Here is a 27,022-nt window from a genome sequence, read left to right as displayed (position 1 = left end):
GCGTGCTGGGGCTTGTGTTTGTGGGTCTAGCAGTGAGGGGCGTGACAAGGCCAGATTTGGGAACACAAATTCTTTTTGTCCTTCACATGACAGCTATGAGAATGGTCTCCATGGTTACGGCAGCTTCTTAGAGGTGTCTAGATTTTCATTTTCTATATTTCCCTAAATGTCTAATTTATGAATAATCTGTTTCGATAACCTGCTGGAAAGTTTCTGCAAGTATACGTACATCAAGGAATATATATTTATATATATTCACAACGACAACAAAAAGTAGGCTGATAGGCATTTTTGGAACATTTTTTTTTCTCCCACTAAAAACAGAAATTAGGATCGAATTAAAAAATTTCAAGTTAAACAAGATTCAATGAAACGAACACTGCCTTTATGTTCTTCAAAGGCACGTGTGCTGGAGAGGGGCTGGAGCTAACCTAATTATGTTTGCTTTAATGTGAAATAGCTATTTGCCTGACATTCTATTTGCATCTCACCATCACATTCAAATATCTGGGACATTGATTTTTTTTCCTAGCGTTCCCTTTGAACATCAAAGTGTTTTTTCCTGTTCTTTACCCCCCTTGTGAGAACAGTGATAAGCATGGATCGATAATTACATTGTTGGATAAAAATGAATATAAATTTTATTGAAAAACAACACGAGCAACAATGTGGGGGAAAGCATACTCAACAGCCAGTGGCCCACACAACTCAATGCACACGTTATGAAAACTAATCACCTCTTCAGAGCTCCAACTACTCATCCAAATGAAAAGAAATGATCGACCTCAGATAAACTGACGGGGACACAGATGCCGACAACCTCTGAATGCTTAGCCGACAGCAAAGGACGCGACCATACCATTCTGGTCCCCTGTTTGCTGTGGGTGATCGAGCGTATTTCAAGAATTAAACTGGTTTGGAAAGAACCTAGTCCTTCCGGTTAGTGTGGCATCAAAGACCCCAGACCACTGGGAAAACTTTTCTATTTTTCCCGTCCTTTAAGAAGAGGATTTCACAAACTTTCTTGGCAACTTGTCCCTCCTGCTTAACAACAGGAAATACTTTATGTCTAGCCTAAATCTTTCATGCTTCAGTTAATCTATTTATTTCCTTTTAATCTCAGCAGGCTGTGAGGGGTTCGCCCTGGTGGGACAATGTAACATATGGGGAACACACAATGATCACAATCAGATTGAAAACGGAGTCCAGCTGTGCTGGTGGCGCTTCCGAAACAAGCTGAAAAGAAGTTAATTGCGGTTGTGTTTGTAGCCCATTTGCCCCATCCTACTCCCCCCACCCTCCACGATCCTCCATGCCCTTCTGGAGACTTGCAGCAAAAGCTCTCTGAGTTCGATCAGTTCCAGTCCTTCACTGGCGCAGGAATGAGTGTGGTCAAACTGTTCCATCCACTCCTACGGGAAGGGATTTCCGGGCAAAATACTCCCCAATCCTATTACATTCACGTCGTCTCACCATGCCAGGAAGGGCCCCAGTCTCGCCTCACTACTTGTGCGTGGCAACGACGTGCTCCATGTGTACACGAGGAAGCGCTGAGAAGCCACGAGAAAGCACTCAGTGAATTTAACATAAACATCTCAGCTGCATTTTTCAAATTCTGTGTAAAAACCCCGGTGATAGATTCAGCCTCAAGGGGATTTGCAGCGCCCGCAGCTCCGCACATCGGGCACCAGGGGGCGCCCGTGCCATTCCGCTGGCCGCTGGAACGCCTCGACCGGGAAACAAAGATAGGGATTTGAATAAAAGACTTCGAAATGCAACCCCGAATTCTACCCTGAGCAGCGTGCGTGTAAAAATTCATGAAGATTGGATTTCATTTCATGTATTTTTACTTTAGTGGGAAGAAATGCACGTGTCGTCTGACTGTGCCTACAGCTGTCTTTACAAGGGGCGGGGGCGCCTGTTGAAATGAGCAGGGAGGGCCGCTGATGCTCCCCAGCGCTTTGAGAGGCTGGGCCTCCGTCTCCGTCTAGGGACAGCTCTTATTTTTCTGGGTGGCATCCTTTGTGTGCTCTAGAATGTATAGATTAATTGTATTGTTTTGTAAAGGATGCATGCTGTTCCCGGCAGGACTAGCAGCCAGCTCTGGGTCCAGGGAGTGACATGAGTCATAGAAGGCACTTATTATTTTGATGAAACACAGCACATTTCTTTCAGCCCATAAAATCAAAGGGGTGAGAAAAGGCTGTTTTCAGGGTGTAGGAACTCCCCTTGTTTCCCTGTTGTGGTGCACAACGGTTCTGCGTCTGCGGCCTTTGTGCATTTTCCAGACATGAGTGACACGGTGCTGAATGCCTGGGTGGCAGAGCCTATCAGAGGATGGCTGGACACAGGCCAGGGCAGCTTGGCCCTCCACGGTGTACTGCCCTTGAGTTCCAGGGCCCCCCGCCTGGTGGAGGATGGGCACCCCGTAGTGACATGTCTCTGGGCCGGGTCCATACTGGGTGACAGTGGGGGTTTTCGGGGCAGAGATCCTAGGGGGATAATGGACTGAAGTGTTAGGAGCCTGGAACTTGAAACAGGCCTGGGCAAGAGAGGCTGCTGCCACCCACCCTGAGCTCTGGGATGGCAAGGGCAGGGCCCCTTGGTTTCCTCTGTAACCCCAGCATGAAAGGTCAACCGACGCCGTACCTGGTGCTTACTAAGTGCTCCACGAACATTTGTTGAATATACAAATGTGAGGATGAAGGCTCAGGAGGCTGTGAGGATCCCCGGGGGCCCTGGCTGTAGCTGAGTCCGGGCATGTGGAGCGACAGTGTGGGGAGGAGAGTGCTGGGCACTGCTGGCTCTCAGGGGCTGAGGCACTGATAGGCAGGGGCTGCAGAGCTGGAGAAGCCAGGAGGGCAGGCGGAACCACCTCCAGTGTCTCCATGTGCTGGGATGGTGCTGCAGTGGCCACACAGGGCCTCTTGGGGCCTCTCCATCCTTCCCTTCCTGCTGCCCTTGCTGGAGCCAGCCTTTCTGCTGTTGCCATGGCAACGTTGGCCCGAGGTGTTGCTAAGGGCCGGCTGGGCTGCAATGCTTCTCAGGCCTGAGCAAGTAAGGGGCTCTGGACTGTCCCTACGGAAGGCGGGCCCTGGGGGGTCTCTCTTGTCTGAGAAAGAGAGGAGGGAGCATAGGATAGCGTTCAGCACAGAAACTGCTCCCAAGACAGGTCGAGGTCCCCCCAGGTGTGGCTTTGGTGGTAGGGATCTTGGGGCTGGCAGGGCCCTGTTATCGTGGGGGCCCCTTGGCACTGCGGCATTCTCACTACTTCACCCAAAGTCTTTATTTAGGGTTATCTCCAGGGCTCCCCAAGGGCCCAGCAGCCTCCTGGGGCCTCCTGTGAAGGGTGCGGGGGGGGGGGGCTGAGAGGGCCTGGAGGGGCCGAGTGAATTGCTCTTAGACAGAGTGGACTGAATTACTCCCTGTGAGAGCAGAGTCGGAGGTCTTACATCCTTAGACTCAGGTGGCAGGGCTGCCATGTATCCCTGCACCTCCTGGCCCCTGCCCAGGACACCAAGAGCGGGCACCGGCTGCTCTTGGCCTTGGAGTCTCCCATAACTTTTCTGTTGCCACATTCCCAGCACACACAGGGATTGTGGAGGCCCTCAGCCCCTAGTCATCTGGGGGGCAGTTAGTTTCCTCTCCACACCTTCCTTCTCGGACCCTGGAACAACAAGTGGCATCGGGAATGCGGAAGGTGGTCAGGTCTGGGAAAAAGATGACAGTCCAGCCTCCCCTGGGGTCCAGGAGTTGGTGAGAAACACTGTGATGCTCCTTGAAAGGGGCTCTAGGATTCAGGATGATTCAGCCTCGTAGAGTACACCCTCTTCTCTCTCCCCATCATGGGAAAAGCTTTCGGCCCGGGCAGCATCCCTGCTTTCCCACACCAGCCAGATAACAACGACAGCATCAGCACGAGAAGGGGGCGTCTGGGCAGTGGTGTACAGTTTACAATACTTTAGATTTACATAGCACCTTTGTCTTCTAAAGGGCCTTTGCCTCTGTCCCCTCGGCCACCAGAACACAAACGTCACAGCTCCCGCGACAGAGCAGCGAGACTGAGGCAGAGGCCTAGAAGGGATTCCATGCAGACTCAGGGGTGTCTGGGGCTCTCTGCACTGCCCAGAGCAGGGGTGGCGGGGCCCCAGCCCTCACTGGGCGTTCACCTTGTATTTCAGGATGTAGGAGTAGAAGTTGTGGTTGGCATTCTCCAGCACCATGACGTAGACCTCCTGGCAGCCGGCTGTGTTGCAGCTGCCCTCCCAGTAGCCCTCGCGGTTCAGGGTCAGGGGCCACGTGTCCTGCCCCTTCACCAGGGCTTTGGCGACACCGTGCAGCTTCAGTTTGAACGGGACGTTGTGGTTGGCGGGCAGCACGCCCGACAGGGGCTCCAGTAGCTCATTGTCCTGCCCCCAGTTGCCGAAGCTCTCGGGGAACACGGGCCACTTCACCTTGCTGTTGGTGCAGCACAGGAGGTAATTGAAGACGAAGACGTAGTTGCCCGGTTCCTGCCTCTTCTTGACGAAGATCTTGAGCGCGAACTTGCCGGCGTGGGGCAACTGGACTTTCAGCTCCGTCCGCTTCTCCCGCTGCAGCTGGAAGATGTAGCGCCGCTGTGTCTCCTCGGTGACGGGGCCATCGTCCCCGTGCAGTGATGCCAGGACGCTGATGCCCTCCTCCACGCCGAAGCTGATGGAGCAGCGCCCGTCGCTGGTGTAGATGACGGGCTCGGGGTGGGACGGCTTCGTGATGCCCATCTGCTCCGAGAACCAGCTGGGCCCCACGGGCTGGTGCAGCTCCGCGGGCAGCCGGACGTCGATGTCTGCGTAGTGGCACTTGAGTGTGTACTCCAGCACCGAGCTGTAGATCTCCGAGTTGCCCTTGGCGAAGATCTGCAGCTTGTGGGTGCCCACGGTCGGAGGGTACACGTCCAGCTTCATCCCGTTCTTCCTGAGGCTCAGCAGTCCATGCTCCTGCTTGCCGTTGAGCATGAACATGAACAGCGTCGGGGCGCAGCTCTCGATGGTGACTGTGACCTTCCCGTTCACTGTGGGGAGAGAGCCGGGGTCAGGTGAGAGGGGTCTGGCCTGTGCGGATGTGCTGGTAAATGTTTAACAACGGGATCTCTGGGGGGAAAGCGCTGACATATAGCGTCTGCCCATTTCCATGGTGTAAATACCTTCACCACGATAGTGTTTTTTTTTTTTTGCAGTACGCGGGCCTCTCACTGTTGTGGCCTCTCCCGTTGCAGAGCACAGGCTCCGGACGCCCAGGCTCAGCGGCCATGGCTCACGGGCCCAGCCGCTCCGCGGCATGTGGGATCTTCCCAGACCGGGGCAGGAACCCATGTCCCCTGCAATGGCAGGCGGACTCTCAACCACTGCGCCACCAGGGAAGCCCAACCATGATAGTTTTAAGTCACCAGTGTGATCTCACTGAACATGATATAAGCCAGAAGCAGCACACCTCTGGAAGGGCGCCCCTACCCCCTCTAGGTGGCTCTCTTTGAGAGCTGCAAGCTGGGTGGGAGGGTGTCTCAAGAAAAAAATCTGCCCCCAGCTGTATGTGCTCGCCTTGCCCATTTGATCGTATCAGATGAGTGTTACACGGAGCCTTAACCTGATTCTAGGGCAGGGGAGAGGGCCGAGGGACAAGGAGGGCCCAAGACCCTGGTTGGAGAGCCTCCAAGTCTCAAGTCTTGCTTTCACACTGCTCCCTCCAGCATCTGGGCGTTACCTTATCACAGCTGTCATGTCAACACATCACCTTACAAACGGGTTGGAATGGCTTCCCTCCTGGAGGCTGTGCTCAAGGGGCAGGGCTGCTTCCTTGCGTGTCCCCCACTCTCCCTGAGCCTCCCCTGCCACCCCAGGCCACATGTCTCTAATGGGGTCAGTGAGTGCAAGGGAGGGTCTTCTGCACCCACCTTCCCCGCTCCTTGCCTCTCCCCTTGCCCTCCAGTGCTGTCTTCCTCTGTCCTGGTCATTGCTGTCGGGGAGAGGGGCCGAGTTCTCCGGTTATTGCAGCCCACCAGCACACCCCTACCTGGCCCTCCCTGCTTCGCAGGGCCACAGGGAGGGGGAGGGCTTCTCTGAGAGCCTTGCCTTCCTCTCAGAAGCTGATCTCCTGCTCCTCCCAGCTACCTCCCCGGTCCCGTGCGTGGATGAGCACAAAGGAAGGAGACAGACTAACGTCTGATCCATGCTCCCTAGTAGCCTTTCCCCAATCGGGGGTCCAGTGCTCTTGCTGGGTAGGCAGAAAGCCATGCCCAGGCTCTAGGACAAGTGTCCCTGAGACTTCCTGTCTAATCAGCCACAAGGTCCCCGACTCCAGGGTGCTCAGCGACTGCATTCAGTGCTACCTCCTCCATCTGGAAGACTTGCCCTGCCTTCCCAGGTACTGCCAACTCCTCACCTACCTTACTCTCCCAAACACCTGCCCACGGCAGTCCCCCTCCACCCAGTCAGCTCTCTGAAGTCTGGCCTCCGTTCCCATTCTCCAAGTGTTCAAGTGTTCTTGGATGAGCTGCGCCACTGGCCATGCCCTCCTGAAGTCCTCTCCTCGCCTTGCATCCACCACCTTCTCCAGCCTGGCCCTCTCTCCACCCTCTGACCACCACCTGATCCCTTCCCTTTCCCATACACTAATTGTGGCATTCTTTGTGCTTATGTGCTATTTTCTTTGTCTACACTCTTTCTCCACTGCCACCAGCCACCATGGGACCTGGTGACCTCCAAAGGAAAGTGACCAAGAACAGCAAACTTGTTATCAACCTCTCTCGGTTGAATCCCTTCTCTCCCCTCACTTCCTAATCTAAGCCAGCTCAGAGGGGAGAAGCTGTCTCAGCCCTCAGCTGCTCATGGACCCTGTCCTGCTCCATCCTGCACCACAGTTGGTTGTGTGGTCCCCGTGCAATTCACCTTTGATGCATGGAGTACTCCCAGCATCTCCACATGGCAGCCCGAGGGCTCCTGAAAATATCCACCCGGTCACTCTGGGGCTCACTTCACCATCAAACCAGAGGCCAGTGGAGAGGCCTGTCCCCTCCTGCCTTGCCTGAGTCAGGACCGTCTTCGGGCCCGCACGGTATTCCCTCACATCCTCCCGGGGGACACCCCTTCACGTCCCAGGGCCCTCACACATGCTCTTCCCCATACCGTTGTCCCCCAAACCTGGATAAGACCTCAGTGTAACGTTCTGACTGCAAAGAAAGCTTTCCTGATGTCCTGGGGTGAGGCTGAGCTGCCTGGAAGCCTCTCTCCTGGCTCTGCATCTCCTCCAGGGAACTTAGCACTGTACTAATGAATTGGTTATGGGTAACGTCCGTCTGTCCTCCCTGAGGGTGCCACAGGGAAGGGTCCACCTGCCTCCTTTCCTGCCATGTCCCAGGCCTGGCCGGGGCGCCTGGCCCAGGGCGTTCTTGGCAAAGGTAAGTTGACTGGCTGGGAAGACTTGAAATCAAGGATTGGAGACACCTGGGGACCAAGCTGGAGCCTGTGACCACCTCTTCCTCTCACCCCTCCTTTGCCTCCTCTCACTCTCTCCTCCCTGCCTTTTGCCCACCTCAGTTTTCCTCTCAGCTTTCTTCCCATCCCCAATCTTAAGAAAACTAGCTCCAGCAAAGAAATGTTCTATAAATATGCTTCATGAATATGCAATCACATTTTAGGTTTACTATATATTAAGAAACCCAGTGTTTACATTTCTCTGTCTCTTGAAAAGGCAAACCCCTTGGGGGCACTGTTTTGACGCTGGTGTGACCTGGCCCATTCCTCCCTGTGGCCCCGTGGCCCATGACAGCTGGAGCAGGGCCCCATCTGACATACGGCACTATGACATACTGACATAGTGCGGCTCTCAGGAGCCGCACTCCTGAGACGGCAGCTTCACGACGTTATCTTAGCAGCGGGAGCTGCCAGGTATTTGTAGTGTTAGAAAAAGTATTCCCAAGCTCAGCAGCCTAGTTAAGGAGACTGTTGTGAGGTAGAAGGGACAAGTCAGCTGGGACTAATGTGGGTGCCCCTATATTCCTGAGTGTGGGGTGGGGGTCCCCCGAAGACCCTCCCACAGAGCCCGCTGTGCTCATACCAGGTGAGCTCAGGCCTTCTCTCCTGGGAGCACACAGGGCCCTGGGGGCAGAGATGGGGCCCGTAGGCAGTCCTTGGAGGAAGTGTGGGGGTGCACTGATCCTGCTGGGCTGAGCCCTGACTGTGGCTCGGGCACCCCTGGGCCCAGCCCCCCCATAGGCCTTGTAGTTCCCAAACACACACAGCTGGCTGCCCGTGGCCCCTGTGGGGAGGTGGGGAACAAAGGTCACTCCAGGCCAGCCTTGGGGACAGCTCGGCCGGGGGTCCTGCACGCCCAGCCCTGGGGAAGTCGGCTGAAGAGGCTGGTCCTGCCTTTAGGAGGGAAGGAAACAGGGCAGCGGGCAGAGCCGGCCGGCATCCAGGCGGCGAGGGGAGCTCTGAGAGGCCAGTCAGCGCCCCTGGAGCCCGGCCGTCGTCTGGGGTGCTTGAGCTCAGACCTTGGAGGCCTTGCTGTGTCCTTCCTGGAGCACGTCCTTCCATGTCCCGTGATGCTTGCTCTCCTCCAGCTCCCAGCACCCAGCTCGGTGGCTACCTCCCTACTACAGCCCCCAGCGCTCTGTCCTGGGACACGCCCGCCGCTCGCCCACTAGCTGCTTAAGCCACTGACACACAGACCCTGGCTCAGCCGGGTCAACACACGTTCTCTGCCAGGAGTTTAGGAGCATCTGTCGGGCACCTGAGCTGGGAGGCAGGTGTAGCCAGGTCTGAGGCAGTCCTTTCCCTGCTGTGTGAGCTGAGAGAGACTCCCCCAGCTCGGGCCCACCAGCCCTGGTGCCCCGACCCCGGGCTGAGAACGCGGCCCTCAGGCCAGGGAAACCTCGGACCCCCTACGCATCCCTGTCTTGGTTTATGCTGGTGGGAGGGGCTTCTGTCCCCGCAAATGTGACCTGAGGCTGCGTCATGCCCTGATGGCCTGACGGCCCAGGCTGCCTCTGTCTCCCCTGCACAGCCCCCATATACAGCGTCCAGTGAGCTGGGCCCTGGCAGGGCAGCCCCACGGGCCCGGGTTACCTGTTTTGATGACGGAGGTCTGCGGGTGGGCGCTCAGCATCCCCTTGTTGTAGAACTCACTCTTGTGATACATGTTATTCTCAAACTGCCTCAGAGATTGAGGAGGCTTGAGCAGCTGCCAGTTCTTGTTGTCCGGGAAATGGTCCTCGATGAACAGTGCAGGGTGGGTGAGGAAGTAGAATTCATTGTAGCTGGAGGAGGAAAGCAGGTCAGTAGTCATGTGGGGGGAGCAGGCCCCGGCTGTGCAGAGGTGCAGGGGGGCCCACAGGGGGACTTTGGGGCCTTCTTTGGGCTAACGTATCCTAGGGGGGGTCCAAGCCACTACCCAGTGGGAAGAGGCACCATTTCCGACCCTAACGTGGGCGCTGCAGATGCCCCCTCAGTGGCCGCTTCCATGAATAGGAGGTGAGACAGGATCTGAGGCCCCTTTTAAGAGAAGGCCACCACCCAGGAGGGGCTGTGACCAGGCAGGGAATGGGCTGCCCCTGCTCTCAAAGCCAAAGAGATTTGAAGGGAGCAAAGCCGTGACCCGCAGACCAGGTGCCAGTGGAGTGGAGGGAGGGCAGGGAGGGAAAGCCTGGTGCACCGGCTCCGTCCACATGGTGACCTGATGGGAGTAGCTGTGCAGGTGGGAGGCCCTGATGTGGTCCCTGGGGCTGCCTAGACACGGCTCTCTGGTCAGTGATGCAGATCAGGAGAAGAACGGGGGACTCATCCGACATGGGCGAGCCTTCAGTGAGCAGCGCCCAGAGCTGAGGCAGCAAAGCAGGGGTGTGAGTGAACACGTCCTGCATGTACGGGCTCCGTGCACGCACTTGTAGCGGCCCCGCGTGCAGGACCACCAGGATTTTAGCTGCACAAATGGGGCCGTGCTCTCATTTCTCTGGATGAAAAGGCATCTGAGCTGCTGACGGCCATCAAGATCCAGCACGAATGTCAGGGCCTTAGCTTAAGGCTGGAGCCTCAGCAGACAGGTGCGCTCCAGCCCCCGCTGTGGCCACCGGGAACCTGCACACCCCAGCACCCCGTCCCGCACACCAGACCCCCCTTCTCAGAGGTGGGATTCAGCTGCATTCAGCCCAGAGAGCAGGAGGAGGAAGCTCGGTGTCTGCGAGAAGCAGTAGGAGACAACTCTGGCAACTGTAACACGGTCAGTGGCCAAAGGCCTGAGGGGAACCTACAGACACTTAGAGAAGCTTCTCAGCCCGGCCTTGCCTTGCACTTGGCCTGTGGGCAAACACTGTGCTTTTGGTACTTGGGTGGAGGGAGCGCTGGGGAGACAGAGGGGGGATTTAGACAGTGGAGAGTGAGGTGACAGGAAGGCCTGGGCCCTTATCTTGGCCTGGAGCTAGCTCACTCCCTCCACCAGAGGAAGGGTGGGAGCGGCCAGCAGCACACGGAGGAGGCCCCCCAGCCCTCCTTCCCCTTCCATCCAGCCTTCTCCACCTGCTTCCTCCTCCATCTCCACCCACCAGGCACCCCGCAGAACCGAGGTACTTACAGGAAGGTGAATTTGGAGGTGGTGGAATCCACCAGGCCGCTGCCCCAGGTGCTGTCCACCAGGTGCCATCTCCCCTCCAGGAACACGGCGTTCCAGGCGTGGTCAAACTCCCCGGAGAAGCTCTGCCCCGGCTGGTAGCCAAAGCCCTTGGAGTAGCCAGGCACCGTCATGCACTGCACGCCAGCGATCCTGGGGCGGGACAGGGCTCTGAGAGGCGGCTCCTGCTGGGGCTGCGTCCAGCACAAGTCTGTCTGTCTGTGGCCCCAAGCCTTAGGTGCATTTGCTGTCCGGAAGTCCCTCCGGGCCTCTCCTCTTCCCTGACTCTCGCCCAGTCACACACACACAGACTTTTGTCTGCAGAGCCGGAGGACAGGGGGACACAGGGCTGGCTGGTCCCTCTGGCACAGCCTGGCTGCGGTCCCCGCTGTCTGCTCCCCCTCCAGCCTCTACAGAGCACTTGGGAATGTCTCTCCCCAGAGCCTGCCTGAGGGCTCCGCCGGTAGCCGCAGGAGGACAGTGGTGCAATGGTGAGGGGCGCCTGGCGGACACGGAAACCAGGGGCATGCCAATGCTCTCGACTCGATTCACGTGGCTGGGGAGTTGGGTTGAGGTGCCACGGGTGGGGCGTCAGGCAGGGTGCTGCACGCGAGGGTTAGGGAGAAAGCTGAGCTCACCTCCACCGCCACGTCCCGCCCGCGGACACCTGTGCGGGGACCCCTGGGGCAGGCCAGCTGGGGTCCCCATCTTGACCTGGGGAGGACTGGCCCACTGCCAGGGCCACCACGGTGCATTAAGGCCATTTGCCGACTGATCGCCCTGGCCACGGTTTCAGAGTCCCCTGTAGCTGTTACTTCGGGAGTGGAAATGCTGAGCGGTCAGCTCGAGCTTTTATCAAGACCCCCTTGACAGTGTGTTCCCTCACTGCTCACAACCAAGCTGGCCTGGACGGTGGGGCGATGGGCGCTGGTCACCTCTGGGGACCAAATGGCAAGCTCTAATCTGGGCACTTGCAGCTGGAACACTGAGGCCCAGACCTGGGCTGTGGGCAGCACCGCACGGCCACGGCAAGCACCCCGAGAGTCTTGCCATGGCCAGCTGGTCCTCTCCTTCAGCAGCCCTGCCCCCACATGGCAGCTCTTCTGGTGCAGGGGACCCCTAGTGCCAGCCCTTCTGGGGCCTCTGTGTGAACTAGAACAAGGTGCTCCTTCTTCAGGACACTTTCCTTTCACTGTGGAAGGTTGGTGTAATCAACGCCCAAACCCGTGATATCCAGGATGTTCGTGATGGCCCATCGGATGGGGCTCAGCACGAGCTGCCCGCTGACTCTGCCCTCCCCTTGCACGAACCGGGGCTGTGCTCCGGGTGTAGGCCCGGCCTGAATCAGGGAAGCAGCCTCGGGCAGCTGGGGTCCCTCCGGGAGCAGGTCTGCAGTCTCAGTTGCTCTGAACAAGAGGCCATAGAGCCTCAGGCTAATGGGGTGAAATGGCCATGCACACAGGATAGGAATGGGGAAATTTTCCGTATAAAAACGACCATTTAATTAACAATTAGTAGAATATTGGATTAAATACGACTTATCTCTATTTACATATCATTTGTTGAAAGACCTAGTGAGGCAAAATATGGAGCCTGCAAATTACCAGATTCCACCTTGCCATGGGGGCCGCTCACATGCCCACGCGGCCTGAGCTCCCCTCTCCTGCCGGGGGACAAGCCTGCTCTGCTGAGGCTCCTTATGGGCTGGGAAGTTTTGCAGCCCCCCACCCTTCTGCCTGCCAAAAGGACGTCCAGGCCTCCCAGGCTGCCTAAGAAATCCCATGGGAACAGACCAGCCAGGCCCGTGGGGAGGATTTCGGGACCCCTTGGGGGGCGGGAGCAGAGAACGAGAGAAACCAGATTCCCGTGGATGTCAGGATTCTGCTGGTAAAAGCCAACACGGACTCCCTGGAGCAGAAGGGCCGCCCAGAGGCTCGAGGCCTGGGAGGGGTGGGCCCAGGACCCCAGGGGAGGGAAGTGCAGCAGCATGCCTGGAGAGCCCCCTCCTCACTTAGCTGCAATGGGATGAGGCCCAGGGGGTTCTCAGCCTGTGTGATCTGAGTGAGTTTATAGTCTTAGAAGAAACAGCCAGCAGAGGGGAGAGGCAAGGGTCCCATGCCAGGCCAGAGGGCTGGGACTGAGGTACGTGGGAGGCATGGGGCGCCTTCCATAGGAGGTAGGGCTCCCTATACTCAGAGAGTGGACGAGGAGAAGGAATGTTGTGAAAAACATTTAACGAGGTAGGAGATGTTCCTGACACGCTGTTAACTGACAAGAGCCTATAAACCCCTGCCATCAGCACAAGGGGTGTGTGTGTGTGTGTGTGTGTGCACGCGTGCGTGCGCGCATGCATGGAAAACAAGAGATGGGGGAGGGCAGAGTGAGAGAGACAGTCCAAAAGTCATCTGGTCTCTTAGTGATGGGATTATGGGTGATTTTAATTTTCTTCTTTAAGCTTCTCTTTAATTTTAAAATTTTCAATAACGATTATGCGTTACTTTTCGAATTGGAAAAGAATCCATAAATACTACTTGAAAACGACACTTTTAGTGAGTTATTTTCCTTTCTTGCCCAGAACGTCGGTGCATATGAATTTCTAGGATGACGTGGAGGAGTGTGGAGTACTGGGACACCAGTGTTTACACAAGGGGCTGCTTTGCAGGAAGGGAGGGGAGCTGCGGGCCTTGGGAGGGTGGCTGCTCAGCTCTGAGCGAAGTCAAGGGGGCAAGGAGAGGTGCTGAGCGCCCTTGCGGCCTCCAGATGCTGTGAGAAAGATGGGGCTGGGGCTGATGTGGGCAGATGGCTGACTCGAGCTCTGCCGGAGTGTCCTCCTGGGAGAAGCCGTGTCCCCGGGCAGAGGTATCCTCCCACCACGGGTGTGAAGTGGAGGTCAGAGTTGAGCACCAACTAGGGGAATAAGAGTGAACACCCCGCCCCAAGCCTGGAAAGGGCCGGAGGGGGGAGAAGCGAGTGGCCAGCTGTCCTCCCAGAGGGCTGGGGGCGGGGGCGGGCTGGAGGCGGCAGTGACTTGGCTGAGCCGGGAGGGCGGGGCTCACCCCAGTGTGACCTTGCCAGGCTCACTGTGGGCAACACAGAAGGTTGGCATTAAATGATCTCTAGGGGTTGATTCTCTTCTGACAGGCTGAGGAGAAGCTGGGAGGGCCGTGGGGAATGCCTAGGGCAGAGTAAAGATGAAAAAACCCCCTCAGCTGTAAGCTTCTGCCATGCTTGACTATGACATGAGGACGTTTTATTACCTGGCAGCCATGTGCTAGATGAATTGGACAAAGAAGTCATAATGTAAAGCATTATTGTTAATAATCCATAACTCTCATGCGAGGGTGTGGACCTAGTAATTCTAGCTGCTGGTTGCTAGACAGATGACCCACCACCATCTCAGGTCATCAAAAGATCACCAACGGTATACACTGCAAAGCACTGTACCAGGAGCAGGCACCAGGGGATAATATCACATATATCATTTCAAAATGTAATAAATAGCATAACATAATAAGTTGTAATATTCTAAACATAAAGGTCACTGGCCACCCTAGATGTGCTCATAGTCGGAAGGGGGCAGATATGTGAACCGTCACGAAAATGCTAGTGATAAGCACGGCCCTTTCAGGGAACCCAAAGGAGCAGGAATTTGCTGGAAAGCTCGGGGAGAGCACTGAATAAGCGGAGGACGAGAAACGTTTCCGCCTCTCAAAGAACCCCAACCAGCCATCCTAGAGCCCCAGATATCAGCCAGGGAGACATATCTAATAACCTCGGGCTGCAGAATCTTGGTTTTTACTTTTGACAGTTTTGAAAATCCCAACACCAGTGGTTTTACTGAGGAGGCGATGGATCCAGACTGTGACTCATTTTAAACAGAGACGATCCGGGCCTCGGCAGCAGGGTGGCTAAGCGGCCTGGGGTGGGCGCTGTACCCTGCACATATCAGCCCCTGACCATAGTGGGCCTCCTCACCTCGGACCACTTCTCCCAGGATGTCTGAGCCACATAGAAAAAAACAGGGAGGGTGGGAAGGCTATAGGAGAGGCAGTGAGCCATGCTCTTTTTTCCCATCTTGATGAAAACATTGTGATTTCTAATAGTAAAATTAGGAAACATGGTTTCGTTAATGTTAAGCCCAAGGGCCAGTTTAACTGGGCAAATGTGTGAATTAGAATTTTTAGGGCCTTGCTGTTTCTGAAATGGTCCTCAAGAAGGTCGTAGAAAACAAATTTATGGTTACCAAAGGGAAGGTGGGGGAGGGATAAATTGGGAGTTTGGGATTAAAATATACACTCTACTATATATAAAACAGATAACCAACAAGGTCCTACTGTATAGCACAGGGAACTATACTCAATATCTTGAAATAACCAATAATGGAAGAGAATGTAAAAGGATATATATATGTATGTATAACTGAATCACTTTGCTGTACACCTGAAACTAACCCAACATTTCAAATCAATGTTTTTCAATAAAAACTAAAAAAGGTATATTATATAAATCCAAAAAAAGGTAAATTCTAAACTGGCAAAAAAATTGTGATTTCTATACTACAGCAGGACATGAATAACCATGATTTATGTTTCACAATTTATGTAGTTGATTTCTTGTAAATTTGACAGTGTCTTCATATTTCTGCTATATGGTCGGTCCCCTTACCCTTTTCTTATACCACCACCCTTACAGCAAGGTCAGTAACTGTAATCATGGTAATAATTTTCACTCCAAAGCCCTGTTTAGAGCCTTTTGAGGTTGACTTCAGTGGCTCCTCTCTGACAAGTGAGGAGTTGGCAGTTCAGAGAGGGAGGCTGACTTGCCTGGGGACACTCAGTAGTCCAGGGGCCAAAGCAGCGCCAGGACTCGTTTTTCCTGATGCACAGTTCAGTAGGCTCTGTAATTGCACCAGCCCTTTTGTACACCGAGATTTGTTTTAATCTATAAACTTCTGGGTGGTATACAGAGTGAAATTAAAGGCTGGTTTGCTATAGTGATGTATTTCATCTTCGTGAGCACTCTCCTTTGGTGTGTCTATAAGGATGGGAGAGTTTAGATGCCCCTTTCAGAGGCCGTATATGGTGAGGATCATTTAAGGTTATTTAATGTATCCAGGCTTCTGGGCCTTTGGAACCATGTGATGTTCTGGGATGGTCTGGGGCACGCAGCAGCACGCCACTGTGACAGCTGAAGGATGCATGGAAAACGCACCGACATCTGATTGGTGACAACGAGCCTCCTCACCACCAAAGTCTCAAACTGGCAATAAGCTCCCGGCCTTATCAGAAGTCCCCGGAAAATCTGCTAGCTGGTGGTGCCAGCGCGGTGATAACGGGGAGACATTGCACTGGAGGCTGACTTAGCGGCAGAATTCTGGGGAATTAAGCTTGACCCTTGCAAGGAAATGAAGCAAAATTCACGAAGGCTGTCGGGGAACTGAGGCAAAAGGAGAGACATCAATGCTGGACGAGAGAAGGTCAGAAAGAAACTGGTCCAGCAGTTACAAGCAACAGTGCTAACAAAAAAGGTATATTGGTTACTTGGGAAAGACGATGAAGAAATGAATGACATTGCAAAAATATCTGAATTCCCCACCAAATTACTTTATTATATCAGTCTTTAATGAGGCCACCGCAGGGAGGTGAAATGGACTGGCAGAAGTAATGACAGCCGTGTGGATACAACTCTTGCTAAGAGGCCACCTTGACAACTAAGCAGGGGTAAACCAGCAAGTGTGGATTACACGTCTTCAGTTATTAAGGAGTCCGGTAATGAATTTACCAAACCTTCAGCAGTTATTTTAAAGGTAAGGGGACTTAGGAAGGATGCATGGACAAGGTTACCGAACTTTAAAGCCAAAGTTAAAGGAATTCAGCGAACTGTGAGCTATTGTTAAATGTCCCAGGCAATGCAGAGAGTATTTCACATGGTAACTGCCAGGTTGGAACCTAGCTTTAAATGATGCAAAACGTTGGGATGTGTTTTAATGATCAGCTTCAGGCCAGAATACGGCCGTTGTTAAGCATCTGGACCAGGCCAAAAGAGCTGACAGTTCCACTCAAGGCCAATGTCAATTTTCTGAGCCTATGTGAGTCTATGTGGGTCTGTAGGAAAGTTCTACAGAGCAAAGATACTCCAGTACTGTGGGAAGACAGGGAGGATTAAAAAAAACAACAAGCCCCAAGTCAGGTTAGCAAACTGCAAACTGCATGTTCTCATTTAGTCCTGCAGTCCTGCCAGTAGGCAATAAAGTCCGCAGTGTACAGGTAAGAAAACTGAGGCTCCCAGAGGCTTAGTGCCTTCCAAAAGGAACAAAACTAATAAGTGGTACATTAAGGACTGGAAATCAAGGACTGGTAAACTAACTGAGGCCTGGAAGTCTTTCTGCTATAAATCTGATACTCCTTCCATACCATGCTAAGAAGGCTTCTACTGGATAAATAAGGATATGTTCTATGACTTAAAACCCTGAGTGTTTTCAAATTTGCAAATTGAGATGAAAATGCTGAAAGGTGCTAGGCACAAATAGAGCTGAACACAGAGGGAGGGCTATTCCATTATTTAAAAAGAGAAGAAGGTCCATTTCATACAAGTCTGCTAGGAATATCCTGTCATTTCCTGTCATTGAGGACCTACTATGTGTAGGATTCTGAGATGTATATTCACAGGGAAAGCAGAAAGGGTCCGGGGAGACATATGAAGACACAGAAGACCTATAAGACCTATAAGAAGAAATGAGCACAGGCAAAGCCTACATGATAGAACAAAGTCCAGAAAGGAATATGACAAAATGTCAAGTGTCATCTCTAAGTGGTAGGATTCGGGTAACTTAATTTTCTTCTTTTTGCTTCTATGCACTTTATAAATCTATAGTTAAGTTTTATTTTAATTTACAGAAGTGAGTTAAAGAAAAGCCTAAGCAAGACCTGAGCTGGTGTACAGGTGTGCTGACGGCACCCCGGGAGGGGGAGGGGGGCCATCCTGCAGCGGGGCCCAAAGAGCATTAGGGAGAGGAGAGCAGAAAGGGCCTGAGGAGCTGGAAGTGGGGGGAGCGGCGGAGGCGGCAAGGCCAGGAGGGAGATGAGGCTGCAGTTGGGAGGACATCATGGGGCAGCGTAAGCCTTTAGTCTGGTTCAGGAACCCAGGGCCTCGGAGCCTGGGCAGGGAGCCGGTGAGGACCCCGGTTTCTGGAGAGGCCCAAAGGCATGTGGGGTGCCTGGGTCTAGGGTGGGGTGGGAATGTGGGGGTTGGGAGATGGGTTGCACCTCTGCACCCTGACCCGCCGTGGGCCCCTCTAAGAGCAAACGGTGAGCAGGAGGGGTGGAGAAGCATGTCTGCGCTTGCTGGGTGCGGGAGGCTGGACCACTGGGGGTCAGGCAGGGACTGGGATGCGTGTCCCCCAGGAGCAGGACATCCTGTGGCCGCTGTACAGCACCTACACACCACACCCGCCCGCCCGTGGACTCTTAAGTGTCTGTTGCTACTCTTGGTTTGATGAATTGCCCCCTGCAGTCCTGGCTGGCTGATGTCTGGGTGCCTGAGAACCCCGGCTCCCAGAGGGCTGCAGGGGCAGTGGGCACAGTCTGTCTACACCCCTGGGGATGGGCTTTTCAGTGGTCCCCAGGGCTGGCTGACTGCTTCCTGGGGAACACGGCAGACCTCAGAGAGCAGGCACAGGAAGCTGTGCAGGTCGGCGGGGCTCCCCCAGCCTTGAGTCTGTCTCCAGGTCACCTAGAACCCGCAGTGAGGTCTCCAAACACAAATGAGAGCAGCCACTCGCCTGCTCTCACCCACCTGGGCAACCTGGCCAGGTGCTCGCTCCCGGAGCAATGGAAACGGAGCCCAAAGGCTCCAAGAGACAAGCTGCTTCCTAGTTATTCAGCTTTTCCAACTGACAAATCTTTTCGAGGGTGGAGCTTTTGTTTGCCCCAAGAGGGCCCCTGTGCCAGCCCTGAGGACAGCCTTTCACAGTCCTCTTGGCGCCCGCAGTCACTGTCCTTGCGTTCCCAGATCTGCCATTCTTCTAACCTTCAGCTGCACAGAGATGGGAGAAGGTGGAAAAAGGGCCTTTTATAACCAAATTATCTCTGTGCATTCATCTGCCATTATGTTAATGTATCCCGAAGCCCGACAGATGGTACAAAGTCAATTACGCTGGTGTTAAAAAGGGAGAAATTGACCTTTTCAGGACTCACTTGGATTCAGAGCAGAGTTTGCAAACTCGGGTTTCAGGCCTGGCACGTGGGTGAAGGCGCAGGGCACTTGGCAGGGGGAGGGTCAGGGTGGTCAGCCCGGGATACCTCTGTACCTGCACATTCTCTCGAAGAGCCCAGCGTAGCCATCACAGTTGGTCTTCTGGGTCTGCAGGATGGTGGTGGGTTTGAAGGCCTGGCGGTCCTTCTCCTGGGCGGCCTCGATGTCATACTCTGGAGGGCAGAGGAGGAGGCCGTGAGGAACCAGGTCCCTGGAGACGACCCGGCTGGTGCAGAGAAGAGAGGGGTCCACAATCTGTGGCGCTGCCCCTGCCCTCCACTGTACTTCCAGCATCACTTGGGCTGGCCTCCCTCAGGCCGGGGAGAAACTGCTATGGACTGAAGGGAACAGGGCCCCAGTCCAGGTGCTATCTGGCAAATGTCCCCTCTGTGTGGGTGAGGGCAGGAAGAGCAAGGCATTGGCTGAGGGGCCACTGGCTCCTTAGGCCTCGTAGGAGCGGCTGGGAGGGGAGGGACAAAGACAGCACTGGGCTGGGGTTTGCCTGCGTGTCCCCACCACAACACAGCTCTGCAGGCGGGGCCAGTGAGGCAGCTCACCCATCCCTGCGGCAGCCCCCAAGGCCAAAGCCTCACACTGACCTGCAGGGGGCGAACTGAGTTACTATTAAAACTTGTCCCAAACAGAGAAGACAGACTGTCACTTCAGTAACAGTAGAGCTTAAGGCATGGGGGAGGACCTGAGCCTGTGGCCTTTGAGGGCACAAAGGAGGTGTGTGTGTGTTGGGGGGGGGCTGGGGGGTGGTGTGTGTGTGTGTGGTGGTGGTATGTGTATGTGTGTGCGTGTGTGTGTGCATGCGCACGTGTCTGTGTGCATGTGTGTGTGGGGCTGGTGGTGTGGTGTGTGTGTGGGCTGTGTGTGCGCGTGTGTGTGTGGTGTGTGTGTGCGTGTGTGTGTGTGCTGGGGTGGGTTGTGCGTGTGTGTGTGTGCTGGGGTGGGTTGTGCGTGTGTGTGCACATGTGTGTACATGTGTGTGCGTGTGTGTGCACATGTGTGTGTGGCGTGGGTGGGGTGTGTGCGGGTGTGTGTCCGTGTGTGCATGTGTGGGGTGTGTGTATGCCTGTGTGGGTGTGTGTGTGATTGCGGTGTGTGTGTGTGCGCGTGTGTGGGGGTGGGTTGGGTTGTGTGGGGTGTGTGTGTGTGTGGGGGGGTCTGTGTATGTGTGTGTGTGGGTGTGCGTGTTTTTGATGTGTGTGTTTGTGCGAGTGCATGTGTGGTGTGTGTGTGTGCATGTGTGTGCGGGGTGGGGTGGGGTGTGTGCGTGTGTGGGGGGGTTGTGGGTGGGTGTGCGTGTTTTTGGTGTGTGCGTGTGGAGTGGGGTGGTTTGTGTGTGTGTGTGCGCGTGTGTGTTTGGTGTTTGTGGGTGGATGTGCGTGTTTTTGGTGTGTGTGTGTGTTTGTGCACGTGCGTCTGTGGGGTGGGGTGGGCTGTGTGTGGGTGTGTGTGGGGTGGGGTGGGGTGTGTGCGTGTGTGTATGTGTGTGGGTGCGTGTATTTGGTGTGTGCATGTGGGGGGTGTGTGTGTGGGGGTGTTGTGGGTGGGTGTGCATGTTTTTGGTGTGTGTGTGTGCGTGTGCATCTGTGGGGTGGGGTGGGCTGTGTGTGGGTTTGCGTGTGTGCGTAGGGTGTGTGTGTGTGTGTGTGTGTAGGGGGTGGGGTGGGGTGTGTGTGCTTGTGTGTGGGGTGTGTGTGTGTGGGTGTTGTGGGTGGGTGTGCGTGTTTTGGGTGTGTGCGTGTGGGGTGGGGTGGTTTGTGTGTGTGCATATGTGTGTGGTGTGTGTGTGTGTGTGGTTGTGGGTGGGTGTGCATGCTTTTGGTGTGTGTGTGTGCGTGTGGGGTGGGGTGGTTTGTGTGTGTACGCTTGTGTGTGTGTGTGGTCGTGTGTGTTTTTGGTGTGTGTGTGTGCGTGTGCATCTGTGGGGTGAGGTGGGCTGTGTGTGTGTGGGGTGTGTGTGTGTGTGTGCGTGCATGTGTGCATGTGGGGTGGGGTGGTTTGTGCGTGTGGTGTGTGTGTGTGTAGTTGTGGGTGTGTGTGTGTTTTTGGTGTGTGTGTGTTGTGTGTGTGCATCTGTGGAGTGGGGTGGGCTGTGGGGTGTGTGTGTGTGTGCGTGCATGTGTGCGTGTGGGGTGGGGTGGTTTGTGTGCGTGTGGGGTGGGGTGGTTTGTGTGTGTGTGTTTGTGTGTGTGTGCATGTGTGTGGGGTGTATGTGTGCACGTGTGTGTGTGTGTGGTTGTGGGGCGGTGTGGGTGTTTTGGGTGTGTGTGTGTGTGTTTGTGTGCGTGCATGTTGGGGGTGGGGTGGGCTGTGTGTGAGTGTGTGTGGTGTGTGTGGTGCATGTGTGTGGTGTGTGTTTGTGTGTGGTGTGTGTGGGGATGTGTGTGTGTGTGGGGTTGTATGTGTGTGTGTGTGGGTGTGTGTGCGTGTGCATGTGTGTGTGGGGGGTGGGGTGGTTTGTCTGTGTGTGTGCATGTGTGGGTGTGCAGGGGTGTGTGTGGTGTGTGTGTGCACACGTGTTTGGAGTATGCATGTGTGGGGTTTGTGTGCGTGCATGTGTGTGGGGGTGGGGTGTGTGGGGGGATGTATGTGTGTGTGTGTGCGTGCACGTGTGCATGTGGGGTGGGGTGTTTTGTGTGTGTGGTGTGTGCGCGTGGGTGTGCGTGTGTGTGGGTGTGTGTGCGTGTGTTTGGGATGTGCATGTGTGGGGTTTGTGTGTGTGCGTGTGTGTGGATGTGTGTGTGTGTGTGCATGTGTGTGTGTGGGTGTGGGTGTGTGTGGGCGGTGCAGCAAAGTCCTGACGGATGTCCTGTTTCCCATCCTGCCCCCTTAAAGCCCAGGCTGAGTGCCAGGGCTGGAGTTGGAGGAGTGGCTCCTCAGGTCCTATGGCAGATGCCCTACCTGTGTCAGGTGAGTTCATCCTCTAAGCTGCATCCCTAACTGCTGCTCTGGGAGGACAAAGAGAAAGCCCAGTGGCAGCAGGTCAGGGAAGCCCTGCTGGTCTCTATGTCACAGGGAAGTCACTAGAAGTCCATCCCACCAGCCAGCTCCTCCATGGACTGCAGGGTGCAGCATCCAGCTTCCCCTTAGCAACCGCCTGTGGGATTGGCTTGAGCTGGTCAGACTCTCAAGGGTGTCCCATGCAGAGCTGTGGGCAGCTGCGCAGGCCCAGGTCCCCTGGGGTGGCTCTGAGAACCTGGAGACTGGGCTGAGAGCAGAAGCTGAGGCCCCCACTGTGGGAGCAGGCAGCCGGGAGAGGGGTGCCCACTCACCCACCACTCCCGGGTGTTTTGAGAAACCTCTGGTGTTACAGCAACTTTTCAAATAGCTATGGCTCATCCCCAGCCTCTTCCTTCTTGGAGATGACCTTCTGCCCTGGGTTCTCATCTCTGTGGAGCAGGTCGCCCAGGAAGGCAGGACTGAGGGGAGGCTGCCGCTGGGTGAGGGGTCTCAGCTCTGGCTGTGGGCAGAGGGCCACGTGGGATCCTTGCCCATGCACCCTTCATGGAGACTGCTAGCACACAGTGAGTTAACCTTGGTTATTGAACCCAGCCATATGAGAGCCCCTCTCCTCCACCTTCCCTCTTCCTCCACACACATGGGTGATGGAGTCAAGCCCAGAGATGTTCCTCTGGGAACAGGGTCCCAGAGCCAGTGGCCCTACCGGCAGGCCTACCTATGTGGTGGCAGATCCAGATCCAGATGGCGCGGACCCTCTCCAGGTCACTGTGGGCCTCCTGGAGCAGGTCGCTCACCAGCGCGTCCAGGCCGCTCTTGACTGTCACCTGGGAAGTGGGAGGAGTGTGCTACGTCAGGGCCCAGACAAGGGCTGTGAGGAGCCCGGTGCCTTGCCACCTGCAGCCAGCACTGCCCTTCCTCTGGGCAGAGAAGGAGGAGAGGCCCAGAGGCTCAAAGACTGGGCTTAGGGCAACCTTGATGCGGTCTGGACACAGTGGGAAGTGCTGACCAGCTGAACCACTGGCCCTAGAGCCATCACATCTCTTTGCAGCAGCTCCTGGGGCCAGTCAAGTGGCCATCCGGGCGCTGTAGCAGCCCCTAGTCATGGTCAACACTACCCAAAGCAATCGACAGATTTAGCACAATCCCTATAAAAGTCCAACAGCCTTTTTTGCAAAAACGAAAAAACCAGTCCTCAAATTCATATGGAATTCTAAGGGGCCTGGAATAGCCAAAACCATTTTGAAAAAAGATGAACAAAGTTGGAGGACACAGATTTCTGGATTTCAAACTTACTTAAAGTTACAGTAATCACAACAGTGTGATATCGACATAAGGGTTATATAGACTAATGAAACAGAATTGAGTCTAGAAATAAACTCATACGTCTATGGCTAATTGACTTTTGACCAGGGTGCCAGGTCCATTCAATGGGGAAAGAATAGTCTCTTTAATAGATGGTACCTGACAACTGGATATCCATATGCAAAAGAAGGAAGTTGGACCCCTACATCATACCATATATAAAAATTAACTCAAAAATAATCAATGACCTAAATATAAGAACTTAAACCATAAAACTCTTAGAAGAAAACACAGGGGTAAATCGCGGTGACCTTGGAGTTGGCAATGGATTCTTAGATATGATACCAAAAGCACAGGATATAAAAGAAAAAATAGATTAATTTGGCTTCATAACAATAAAAATCTTCTGTGCATCAAAGGACAATATTAAGAAAGTGAAAAGATAATTTATAGAATGGAAGAAAATATTTGCAAATCATATACCTGATAAGGGTTTAATATCCAGAATATATAAAGAACCCTTATAATTCAACAACAAAATTGACAACCTAATTTTAAAATGGGCTTGAATATACATTTCTCCAAAAATATATAAATGGCCAATAGACACATGAAAAGATGCTCAATGTCATTAGTCACTAGGGAAATGCAAATCAAAACCACAATGAAATACTACTCCATACCCACTAGGATGGCTATAGTAAAAAAAAAAAAAAAAGGCAATCATAAAAAAATTGGCAAAAATTTGAAGAAATTAGAACCCTTGTACGTTGCTGATGGGAATGTAAAACGGTGCAGCTGCTGTGGGAAACAATTTGTCAGTTCCTCAAAAATTTCAACGTGGAATTACCATATGACCCAGCAATTCCACTCCTAGGTGTATATACAAAAAGAACTGCAGACAGATACTCAGATACATGTTCACCAATGTTCATGGGGCAATATTCACAATAGCCAAAAGGTAGAAACAATGCAAGTGCCCATCACAGATGAATGGATAAACAAAATGTGGTATATCCATGCAATGAAATATTACTCATCCATTAAAAGTAATGAAGTTCTCAGACATGTTACAACATGGATGAACCTTGAAAACACAGTGCTAAGTGAAACAAGTCAGACACAAAAGACACAGTGTATGATTCTTACTTATATGAAATACCTAGACTAGACAAATTCAGAGAGACAGTAAATAAATTAGAGGTTACCAGGGGCTGGGAGGAGGGAGAATGGGGAGTTATTGCTTAACGGGTACAAGGTTTCTGCTTGGGGTGATTTTGGAAGTAGACAGTGGTGACGGTTGTACAACACTGGGAATGTAATTGATGTCACTGAATCGTACACTTAAAAACGATTCCAATGGCAAATTATATGGCATATGTTTTACCATAATATATAAAAAAAGAGCAAGTTAGGTTTTCTGCATGGATCCTCAGGAGAAAACAGGGCTGGGGTTGCTGGAAAGGCAGCCCTGGCCATGCTCACTCTTTCTAGAGAAGTAGGGGCACCTGTGCACTTACCTCTGCAATGGTTGCCCGCGCCTCCGTCAGCTCCCACTCTAGGTCCTCCTGACCTAGGAGGTTCCGCCGCTCACACGGGAGCTCCAGGACCCACCCTCTGAGCACAGGGAGACCGCCAGGCCCCTCCGCGTGTCCCCTTGCCCAGCTGCTCCAACACCACAGTCCTGTCTTTGTCCCTCTCCCAGGGCCTAGAAGCACACGTTGCAGGCCCGCATTACAGCCTGGCTGACTCCTGACTTAATCCCCAGCTTCGGGTCTATGGTTTCTGGCCCTTTGGTCCCCACTCACTGCTCTCTGAGGCTGTCCAGCAGCCTGTCCATCCCTTCCGGCAGCCATGACAACATATCCCACCTTGCACAGACTCTGGACGTCCCCCTTCCCTTCCCTCACTCTCGCAGATGACCAGGCCTCAGACTCAACAAAGCCCAGTGAAGACTTCCTTACCAACGAGCCCTCCTCCTCCGCTGGGCTCTCTGCTGGCCTCGGAGTCAGGCCACCTGCCTTGGCAAAGCTGCCCTTCCTTCCTCAGGCGCTGCCCTCGCTCCGCTGCGTCCTCACCTCCTCCTCCCGGCCCTGGCGGCCCCAGCCTCTCCTGTCTGCCGTGTCTCTTCAAAACACTCCCCAGTCTCTCTCTCAGGACTGCCCACATCTAGTCTCCCTTCCTTGCCAGGCTCCTGTGGGGTCTTCCCTCCACTCCCTCCCCCTTCAACCCCCATTTGCCCTTCAGCCTGCCGGAGCCTGGCCGAGGCCTTCAACCTCCTCTGAGCGGCCCCCCTGGAAGTACGAAGGGCCTCAGTGCTGAGCAGTGGAAGGGAGCCTGTCTAGCCTCGCCTGGCCAGAGTGAACCATGACCGCACCTTCTAGAACACTGACCCTTCCTGGTCTCGCCCGGCCTCAGGTGGCTCCTGGCCCTGCCTTCCCCAAGATGGCACCCTCCCTATGGCTTTAGCTCTTAGCTGAATCTGACGGCTCCCAAAGCAGGGTTTCCGGCCCAGACCTCTCCAGGCTAGATACAGCTCCGGGCTCGGCTACCCAGCTGCCCAGGGGTCACCTCCACAGGCGCTAGAGCCCACCGCACCCCACACAAACCATCACCCCCGACACGTGCTCCAGCTCCCTCACTCTGCGCGCCGAGAAGCTACCCTGCCTGCCCTCCACCGCTCAGCGCAGTGACTGGGCAAGCCCTGCCCCACCTTTACCTCACTGCACACACACTGGGGAGGGGTCCTTCCCCTCTGCTTCCAGCTCCTCTCCGTTCTCAGTGTCCCCGCTTCATCCAGGGATGCCTCCTCCTGCCAGGACAGCTGGACACCCCCTACTGATGCCCCTGCCTTGAATCAGACTCTCTGATCCAAGCTCCTATCATCACTCATCAGTTCAGCAAACAAGCTTCCTGAGTATCCACTACGTGCCAACCCCAGGGTGGTTTTTCTAGGACTGCAGACGATCTCCCGGCTTATCGGCCTAGGATTGCTCACTCTGACCTTAGCGACGGGTCCAGCTCCTTAGCTGCTCCAATCAGACTCTCTGTGGTATGGCTCCTGCCTGGCTCCCAGGACCCCCGTGGGTCTCTCGGGCATCAGCTCTTGTAGCTGCCCCTCCCCACACCTGCCCCAGATGTGCCCAGGCCCAGAGGTGTGGGAGCTCAGCCGCCCACGTGTTCAGGGGTGAGGACTGCTGTGGTCATGTGGGTGCTGGCCATTTGCATCTGTGGTCCTCCCCCCATCCTCACGTCCCTTCCTTCATGGGCTGGGGCTGGCAGGGCTCAGCAGCAGCAGTGCCCCAGTGGGCAGGGGAGGACGGGACAGGGCTGGCCGGAGGCGCCTGCCAACAGGGCGGCGCGGGGTGTGTAGCCTGGGGCGAAAGCATCAGGACCGTGGGTGGGGTGGGAGGGTGAAATGGCCTCTGTCCGGGGCCCTTCTGTCCCCCTCCCACATACTGTGGAAAGGCGCTCCGTAATATCCACCCAAGGGACTCAGGATACACTCAGGAGGGGTCTGGGGAGAGCCTTTGCCGCCCTGGTTTGGGAAACTCCAAGCCGCCTTGTGGGGGTGACCATCGCAGGCAGAGGGCCTGGCTCTCCTACCTGTGAGGCATAGGTGTCCAGTTTCTCAAACTGCCGCAGGTCCAGGGGCATGGATTTCAGGCTGGAGCGATCCCAGGGGTAGGCTGGAAACACAAGGAGGTTGGTCAGGGTCTGAGACTGGCCAACGGGACTGCCTGGCCCAGGGTTCCCTGTCTTTTTGAGGAGCTGTGACGGCCTGACCTTCAACATGATTCCGGGACTGAAACACTGCTCTCAAGAGCTAGATCTCTTAGAAGGGTTCCTCGGTCCA

At 54.6% G+C, this 27,022-nt stretch overlaps 1 protein-coding gene across 3 annotated transcripts in view; it reads right to left on the bottom strand.

Moving 5' to 3' along the window:
• Positions 1–676: 676 nt before the first annotated feature.
• The window catches only part of KY (kyphoscoliosis peptidase), a 49,256-nt gene continuing 22,910 nt past the window's right edge, over positions 677–27,022 (bottom strand). For all 3 annotated transcript variants that reach the window (XM_033856338.2, XM_033856339.2, XM_033856341.2), the window contains 6 exons: positions 26,773–26,855; positions 22,580–22,688; positions 18,947–19,064; positions 10,603–10,791; positions 9,102–9,292; positions 677–5,050 (listed from right to left, as the gene is read on the bottom strand). In XM_033856338.2, the coding sequence (XP_033712229.1) occupies positions 4,155–5,050; positions 9,102–9,292; positions 10,603–10,791; positions 18,947–19,064; positions 22,580–22,688; positions 26,773–26,855 (1,586 nt within the window). In that variant the 3' untranslated portion in view covers positions 677–4,154. The remainder of the gene's footprint in view (positions 5,051–9,101; positions 9,293–10,602; positions 10,792–18,946; positions 19,065–22,579; positions 22,689–26,772; positions 26,856–27,022) is intronic.

Source organism: Tursiops truncatus, chromosome 4, assembly GCF_011762595.2.
Source record: "Tursiops truncatus isolate mTurTru1 chromosome 4, mTurTru1.mat.Y, whole genome shotgun sequence".
NCBI lineage: Eukaryota > Metazoa > Chordata > Mammalia > Artiodactyla > Delphinidae > Tursiops > Tursiops truncatus.
Note: the sequence above shows the minus strand (reverse complement) of the source record. Positions and strands in the feature narration are given on the sequence as shown.